Source organism: Athene noctua, chromosome 2 (genome assembly GCF_965140245.1).
Source record: "Athene noctua chromosome 2, bAthNoc1.hap1.1, whole genome shotgun sequence".
Lineage (NCBI taxonomy): Eukaryota > Metazoa > Chordata > Aves > Strigiformes > Strigidae > Athene > Athene noctua.
The window spans coordinates 35,403,976-35,413,442 of NC_134038.1; the positions used below are offsets into that span (position 1 = coordinate 35,403,976).

General features: G+C 35.2%; 1 protein-coding gene across 3 annotated transcripts in view; it reads left to right on the forward strand.

Moving 5' to 3' along the window:
- JPH1 (junctophilin 1) overlaps positions 1-8,968 on the forward strand; it is a 96,668-nt gene extending 87,700 nt beyond the window's left edge. The window contains exons 5-6 of one of the 3 annotated variants that reach the window (XM_074898821.1): positions 2,862-2,957; positions 8,720-8,968. In XM_074898821.1, coding sequence (XP_074754922.1) covers positions 2,862-2,942 — 81 coding nt within the window. In that variant the 3' untranslated portion in view covers positions 2,943-2,957; positions 8,720-8,968. Of the gene's footprint in view, positions 1-2,861; positions 2,958-3,121; positions 5,503-8,719 lie in introns of those variants that run through there. The other 2 variants (XM_074898819.1, XM_074898820.1) reach the window with 2 other exon arrangements.
- Positions 8,969-9,467: the final 499 nt, after the last annotated feature.

Genomic DNA, 9,467 nt, shown 5'->3' on the forward strand with positions numbered 1-9,467 from the left:
GTTATACCCAACCTGACTGACAGATGCATCAATCCACCAAGCTCAGTGCTGTAAGACTGTGCACTAACAATACTGAGTTGCTGTTTGAGCTGCAGTCCCAACTTGCCATTCAGTCAAAAGCTGTCTTGGAGCTATGAGGATGTCGTTTCAAGACATATTTTAGGTAATGAGTGAGTTCCTGGCTCCCGTGAAATCCCCATAGGTCCGAATTTTTCTTCAGTAGCAGTAAATCAACTTTATTTCCATGGAAGTTATTTTCAAATATGCAGAGTATTAGACAGACAAATCCTGGTGAATTTTAATGGTATTAGGCAACAATCCCTTCAGTCCCTTGCAATTCCTGGTGCAACATAACTGTAAAATCTTTAGGGGGGATCCCAAACTATAAAGGAACTATTGACCTCATTTTGATCACACAGGGAGTCCCTACTAGAAACACGGAATCATGGAATAGTTTGGGTTGGAAGGGACATTTAATGATCATCTAGTCCATTCCCCCTGCCATGGGCAGGGACGTCTTTCACTAGAGCAGGTTGCTCAAAGCCCCATGCAACCTGACTTTGAACACTTCCGATGATGAGGCATCCACAACTTCTCTAGGCAACTGTTCCAGTGTCTCAGCACCAGAGAGAAGGACGCTACATCCAAATCTTAGTGGAGATTAATAGTGTAATCACATTTCCTGAAGTGAGATATGTAATATCAGTATATATGTACTATTTTTGTTTGTCCATGAGATTTTGGGAAATTTTTTTTTCAGAAGAACTCATTACATGGAAGGTCCACTGTAAGGGTGTTGTCACTGACATTCCGAGACATCAAAACTGAGATTCTCAAAGTAACTGTTGTTTCCATTTAAATATGTTTTATTGCTCAAAGTCTTCCAGTATGGCTTTCATGCATGAATCTCACAAATGCCAAATGCATTTGGTGGGAATCCTGATGGGAACTTGTATTTACTTCACAGCAGAAAAGCATAGAAGTATCCCAGCTAGCACAATTGTGATCATGCCAGAAAGAAAAAGAAGAAATTAACCTTGAGTTACACTCTACTACAGCGAGGCTGCTTACAGTGCTGTGGTCAGAAACGGAACCATATCTGGAGTCATGCTTTCCTTTTATGCCTGTTCTCTGTCACCAAGTGTCTCATATTCTTTGGCACATAGTGGCTCACTTCCAGTAAGAAGGAAGGAACATGGTTCCACTTCTGTTCTGTGACCCAATGGTTAAAACATACCACTGGTAAGTGGGAACTTGTTATTCAAAATCCCTTTGACTAAAGTGACCTTAAACCTAATCTTCGATTTCCTAGTGAATATTTTAGACATTCTGACATCAAGCAAAAGCTCAATGTTGCTGCCAGTAACCATTACCCCTATGGCAACTAGCATCCTGATAGTCTCAATCATTGTTTGAACTTGGACACCTAGTTCCTCAGCATGTGAACAGATACCTCTGAATATGTGCAACAGAAACTTTATGGCCATTATAGATAGAGGTGCTGATTGGGTTTAGACTTCCCAGAGATTTAAGGAGTACATCTAACTGATGGCCTGCCATCTTAACTACTGTGTAAAGGTGTATTCTGGTAGAAAGTGTTTAATAAGACTGTTTCAGGATGAAACCATGTGATATAATAATGACAAAGTACTGTTCAATAGCTTCCCAGTTACACTGCTGCAGCAAATTAATAATAGCAAGCTCTTACACCTTAGCATTCCAGAAATTATATAGCTAATGTTAGCATTGTCATGAAGCATAATGAACTCTGCAAGGCATGCCTCATGTGAAAAGTGAAAAAAATTATGTCATTTTTAAAGAAATATATACCTTCTTATGCAAGCCAGTGAACCTTCTGTAGCTCAGAAAATAGTTTTCTGCAGAGATTTTTTGGTGTGGTTTTTTGTGATTTAGTAAGGTGTTGTCTCAGTGAAGAGTTTTTCTGTTTCTACTTAAAGTAAATGCGCAACCTTAAAATATAAGGCATACAATTTTTTATGAAAACATGTTGTTGTAAACCAAATAATGTTAAGAGGAGAACAGAAGAACTGAGAATTTCCATCAGGACATTATTTCAAGTTGCTCATTAGAAAGCATCCATGTTTAACAAAATTTATCCAAAATAGCTGAAAAGAATTAAAAACTTTGTTCTCTGGGTTCATAGAAATACTAAAATTATGTAATGATTATGTTTTCTAACCAAGTTAATCTCTAGCTAGGAAGGGAAGGAGTATTTTGACTTTTCATTTATTCCATACATCGCTCTGTAAGATAAGCATCAGTGTAAATCAAAACAAGTTTAATTTTACAGGTGTAAAATTGTTTTTTAATTTGCAATGGAAACATTGCTAGGTATGTGAGTGCAATGGTAAGTAACTTTTTCTCTCTGGTTATCAAAAAAAGGGTATTCTTTTCATAAAACATGTCTCTTTTGAAATGGGTTGGAATTAGAGAAGGAACCTACTGTATGGATGAAGAGCAGCATTCCAGCTTTCCTAAAGTAGTTCAAGTTCTTTGTTTTGCTTTATTTTAAGATGATAGTGGTTTTGTGTTGATGGGTTTATTTTCATTGTTTATGCAGTCGTATTTGTCAGATGGTTTAATCTCAGTGTGATTGAGAACAGTGTAATAATATACTCTCACCTGTATTTGTCCAGCTCGTTTTCGCACAGATGATATTTAGCTCATGTGAATACCAGGGGTAATGGCTATGTTTCAGGAGCAGAATCTGTATCTTTAATATTTAGGTAATCCTTCAGAGCAAGGTCAAAACCAATAGAAATTATAAAGTCGGGTCATGTTCATTGCTGTGCACTATGTGGAAGGTTACATTAATTCTGATATCTTTATTTTATTTTCAGGGCCCTAACTCAGTCATGATCGCCTTGGTAATGCTGTTGAATATTGGTTTAGCCATTCTTTTTGTCCATTTTCTAACTTGATTGGAATTAGGAAAGGTAAGAAAGGTCTTGTTTTCATATAAAATCACCATATCCACCCCACCTCAAACAATAAAGATTTAATTTCTTTGCATACCTTTAATGTTCCCTACTTAATTTTAGCTATGCCTGAATGTGATTCAACATAGTTATTTAATAATGTAACTGTTTTGACCCTTCAGTGAAGTCATGACAACTAGTGGTGTTAGCCCACAGTTCTCTGCAGTTGTGTCATCAGCCTTTTAAATGGCACCTGTCAGACACAGGGAAGGAGGCTTGGAATTAGGATGGGACGCAAGAGAGATGAAACTTGGAAAATTCAGCCAGGGGCCCAGATCAGTTTCTCTGGTGATGGCTCGTGGCTTTGGGGTCTTCTGAAAGCTGAAGCAAGCAGCCATGTTGGAAAACAAACAAAATAATCTGCTGAAGCAGCCCCGCCAGTGAAGTGCGTTGGCTTCTCCATCTGTTCCAGCAGAGTGTGACTAAACTGGAAATGTACGGAGCTGCACTTTTTGTTGATGGAAGCTAACAGCTGCCTTACTATTTTACGTCTGATGTTTTTAGTGGGGAGATGGGAAAACGACTGCCAGAGGAATGTGGTCAGAGGATTCTGTTGCTGTGGAAGTGATTCCAGCGTTCACTCCTATCTCATTAGAAGAAATAGTTAGCAGCATCAGTCACCAGTCTTATTCCATTACCTGCTGCTTTTAACATCTCCTGCAGTGTTCTAGGAGATCGAATTTCATTTGCCTGTGCATGATTCTGTTCATTCGTTGTTTATGAAATTTGATGTATGGCCATAACATAGTGTCTAGCCCAACCTGGAGAAAGCTACCAGTTCTGCCTAGCAGCAGCAGCAGAAAATGAAATCTCTTTTTCTGATCCGAAGATAAAATCCATTTCCCTAAACCTGAAGAGCTGTTTTGCTTTAAGGTTTAGTAAGTAATATACCATGACTGCAAAATTTAAAGATGTTGAGTATCTCCTAAAAGTGCTCAAATGCTTATGCCAATAGCAAGCAAAATTTTAAACAATAAATTAATAAGAATCTTAAGTTGATATCAGCACATTCTAAACAGGATGTGGAATATCAGAGTAAGTCAAGGAAGATGAGATACAGGGTTTGCATGTTAACTTTTTTCCTTTTTTTTTTTTTTTAATTTTTATTTTATTCTGGTGCTGTGGTAATTGGTGATTTGAATTATTATGTTTCAACACTGAGGTATTTTGCCAGCGGTTAAAATAAAGTCTTGTCTGAGTGCACATTAATACCAATGACAGTTAAGCTAGCTAATGCTCATAATAAATTATCATAATTTTAAAATACTAGATTTGTGTTGAATACATTCAGGTAGAGCATTTAGAGATGTTAAGTGATTGTTTATCAATTTGATGCCTTCAGTGTCTTTAAAGTCCATTTATAATTTTACCTCAGCATTAAAAAAGCCTCAAAATTTTTCATTTGGAAAGTTTGTCTTAAGTAGTTTCACAGCCCTTTGTTCAAATGATGTGATCATGTTTCTTTTTATGTGCCATTATACTGTAATTATTGTACCCTATATTAATCAAAAGCATGCTTATTTACTGAAAATATGTGGTGTGATCATTTGGCAAGTAAATATTTTAATTTAAAGCTACAAAAAGCAAAGGGCTTGTATTATGGTTTATTTTATCTCTATTAGAAAATCTTTCATACAGTATAGTTTTTGAACCTGTTTGTAAACTTTCTAAGTGTTTGCATGGTTTAATGGGCAACATTCTTACAAAGTACATTAGCTATCTTTTGATGCAGCATATTAAAGTAATGTAGGTATGGACTGAATATTGTACAGCGAAGCAGCTCCGAGCAGGGCAGTAACACCATGGTGTTTTTTACAGAAGTATGTTGAGAATCCTGTTTATTGACCAGTATGGATAAAGAAGAAAGCAGAAAGAGAGCAAATGAAAATAGAACTTGTATATTTATTTTTTAAAAAAGTTTAAATTGTGTTTTAAATTTAGGAAAGTAATTTTTAAATAAGAATAAAATTTTAAAAGTTACTGTGTAAGCCTTGACATAATGGACAAAATGTTCCATCCAACAGTGAAATCACCCCCTGCCTCCTTACATGGAGAGGTAATTTTGTAACTGACGTATTTAATTCCTATTAAATGTTTATTTAAAATACTTTATGCTCTGGAGATAATGGGTAACAAAGCTTATGAAAATGTTTATAAATTTAAGTAAGCATGTTAGTACCATTTATAAATATGTATGATTTATAAGCTTTTTTAAAACAAAGCTCAAACAAATTGTTGGTATTTTTCTAAAATGTGCACAGCTGTATTTTACATGAAAGGCTATTTATAATTGGTTGTTATACTGTACACTACATTTTGGACAGCACAACAAAGCCTGCCAATGTACTTAAATAATGTAATTTTGTCTATTTAAAGTTTCTTGCTGTCAAAGAATGAACTCTTTATCTATGAGTTTCTCTATTTATAATTCTTGACCCAAAATGTACAATGTACAGTTTTCACAACTGTATTTGCTCTAATAAAAATAAGTTGGTTATTAATAGTTTCAGACTAGTTTTTCCTGTTTATGAATTACTTTGTTCACTCTCTGGAAACAATTTTTCTCACAAATTCAATAAACGAGGAGTGAAGCAGGAAAATGGGTGAAGTCCTGTCCCCTTTGAAATCATTGTGAGTTACTGTTTTCTACAAAACGGTTCTGGGAAACAATTAAAACTTAAAAAAAAAGTCAAGTTTCCTTATGTGTCTTATCTCCTGATAGAAGATTTTTTATCTTGATAGATTTAGTATCTTAAATTATATTCCCACTATAGGGATGGTTTAATCAGCCTTGTTTTAATCAGTGAGTGACTGGTCCATTAACAGCTGTTATTGTAAGTGAATGAACAACTTTTTTAGACTTCCCTCCTTCTCGAGGTCTTGGTAGGTTCAAAATTAACATGAAGTTTGTGAGCTAATAATTTACACAGAGAAAATTCATAATTAGAACCGTCTTAAAGTCACCACATTTGCTGAACTAGTAAATCGGCTGAGAATTTTATTTTCTGTGATTCCAGTTAGATTACTAGTCAACTGTACTGAAATTGTAATGTTTAGTTGAAGAGGAGAACAGGTTTTCTTAATAGTTTCTATTCAATGGAAACATATTTTTAGGAAGTAATTGTTACTGTCTTATTCTCTAAAGTAATTCTACCAGCATAACTTTAAGAATTTGTATTTTCTATGCAATAACCCAGTTCCTAAAGAAAGTTTGGGCTCTTCAAGTACAGAAAAATACATTCTCAATAAAATTAAACAGAAATAACTATTTAATAACTATTTATTAGCCAGAAAATTTTAAAGTAGAGTTCACTGAAGCATCTCCTCTCTGACATTTTGTGATCTACTTGTATAATATCTTCAATAATGAAAGTAAAGTTAACATGAAATATTTTTTAAGTTCTATAAATGTGATAATATAGTCAAGCATATATAAATCTTAACAGCAACAAGTAAAGGATTTGCCCAGAAATCAAAAAAAAAAATGTTTTCGTAATCAGCTGAGAAATATGACATCTTTCCCTGCCCATCAGTATTCATAATTCTCAAAAGTCAGTTTGTATGTAGAAATACAACAATTTTTTCCTGTGGTATCTGAAAGCAGATGGACATTTCTCCTCTGGGATGTTTCTACCAGTTGTTTATATCAGTTGTAAACTTACAAAAGGGTTTACAAGTAGGCATCTGCTGTGCCTAAGGGAAAAAAATCCCCATGGACACAGTGCTACTTAATGCTCCAAGATTTGCTCTGGCATGGAAAATTTTACCCCACTTGAAATTTTTTCCCAGACAAAGTAGTTTCTCCTGGCATAGTTGTGTGTTTGCCCACAGATGCCAATAGGCAGTGAGCTCTCACCTTTGAATTTGAGATCTGGTTTCTTGGGCAACTCCATTTGTTTGATTAAACAATATATATAGTGCACACAGAAAAACAACAAATGAATGATGTTGAGGTGCCAAAGGCTGAAGAAAAAATGTCATCTGTTATAGTTGATTTTTAGTGTATCTAGTCCTTTCTTTACTTTGTATATATATTATTTGTGTATATATAGTCCTTACCATCAGAAAAGCAGTAAGGAACACAAAGAGTGTGTTTTGCATTTGCTTTCCAAAAGGAGGGATTCGGTTTGAAAGCAGAAATTTCATGACATACAGCTACAACTTGCCTTTCAGATACAGACATATGTTAAATAAATCTTTAATATAACTGAGTGTCGACTTTAAAAGGAGTAAATGCCTCTTTATGAGTGCTTGATTAAAAGTCTTGAAATAGTTATTTACATAAATTTTGATGACACATAACATTAAAAGCTCTATTAAGATACAGTTACACAATATTAAAAGATTCTGATGATACTGTGGATGCAACGATAAAAGCCTGCAGAAATTCACTACATATTGAGCTACAGTGACATTCTTAGTAGTTTTTAATAAATCATGGCTGTGAATTTTATCTAAATGATTTTACTCATAGCTCATTTGAACTGTTTAGTCAGGGGAGACAGTTCTACATACCGTTCTCCTATGGAAATGTAATTCAATAAACAAAGACAAATGAAGAGAAGGGAAATTAAATAAGCCTTTCAAATGAAGTAGTCTTCTCATTCCCTCATTTAATATTCACAGAAACAGGAGAAAATAGAAATTATGTTAAGTCTAAGGAAGAAGTTGTGTATGCCAACATGCTGTAGCTGAGCCATCTACAGTATCCATCTTTTTTTTTTTTTTCTGCTGGATGCAGAAACTGCAAAATAAGAGACATTACACCTCCTACCATTGTAGGAGGTAAATATAATTTCCATACACAATATCTTTAAACAAAACTGTCTATAATGTCAATGGCTTTTAGACTAGGAGGAAAAAGTAAAAACTTCATCTATCTAAACAGTTTATGTTATGACCATCGCTGTAACAGCTGAACAAATCCCCCTCCCCCATAAAACCAATAGCAAAAATGGAACTGGTGACAGGGTTTGTTAAAATAACTTATGTTTCTTCCTCTTGTTTGTTATTGGGGGGGGGGGGGGGGGGGGGAGGCGGGGAATCAGGAAACAAACAACTTTTCTTAAGCTGATAATCTAAATTTCTTCATGTCAATATATGTTTGTTTCAGCTAATGTTCTTCACAGTCACTTGGGACTGGTTATCTAGGAGACCTTAAGTGCAAACTGGCAGTATATCGAGTGCCATTTCTCCAAGAGGAAGGTTTTGATTTTTTTTTAGTGATGGAATGGATTTTCCTTATCAAGCTTGAAATGGGTTTGGTTGTATTTTTTCTGTGCTTCCACTATTTTTTTAATTATCTTTTATCCTTCACTGCTGACCCACCCCACAACTCTAGCAAATTCAACTTACTCTCCTTTTCCCCACACACAGCCCTTTGCCTCCCCATTTCAGCCACTTACTCCAGTAACTCATACTTTTTCTATTGGGCACACTTGTTTAAGCGGTGAGTTTAGCTCTCTATAGCTGTGGAAGCCATCTCTCTTGCAGTCTGTCCTACACCAGAACACATGTGTCATGTCACAATTTCCATTTGGTCCAGTTTTCTGGATACTATTGATGCTGGTTTATGCAACTGTATTTTAATTTCAAATCTATACTCAGTGTCTCCACTATCAGGACCGTGATTTAAACACAGTATGTGGGAATTGAAGAGAAAAGAGAATGACTGAAAACACTATACACAGAGATTTCTAATGGCTCTTCATAATTCATAGAAACCAACATAATGCTGTCATCGTTGAGAAGAAAATCTGGTATCAGCTGGGTTATGAACTCCACCACAAATGTCCACAGTAAGACTGAAAAAGACTGGCCATACAGCTGAAGCTGATTCTCAACCCAGAAGACCAAGGAGTCCTACTGAGGGTCATGATTTACTGGGACAGTGTGGTATGATGATTTCTGGACTTGATATACAAACCTGTGGGTTGTTAGACAGAATAAAATACAACTTCTGTTGAAAATTTGGTTTTGCTCACTTACCTGAGCTTTCATATGTCTTCTTCCATATCTTATACTGATTAATCAGACAGCTCTATGGAAATTGGAGCACACATATTTAGACAAGGAATTGGTTTTGCTTTCATAAGTGGCTTCAATGTGAATTAAGTAGAGAGCAATAAATGACAGGTGATTTGGGGGCTTTAAGCCATAGGTTTTGAACTCTGCTTTTTTTTTTTTTTTTTTTTTAATGCTGATTTATCCAAGTTAATAATTATTCACAATAATAATGTGTGTGTTAATCCATGACAGTACCTGAACTCCTTTGAGATCAATATATTAATTTGAGAGAGGAGACGTCTGTCTCAAATTTCAAAATTGTGTTTTACTGAATGGCAGCTTGGCAGAGACACTATTAGACCACAAAAGACAGATCTTGACTAAGGTTTTTGAGAATGGCTGCCTATATTTAAAGTTCTTACTCTACACTTAATGACCTACGTTTAAAAATTTTCCAGCTCC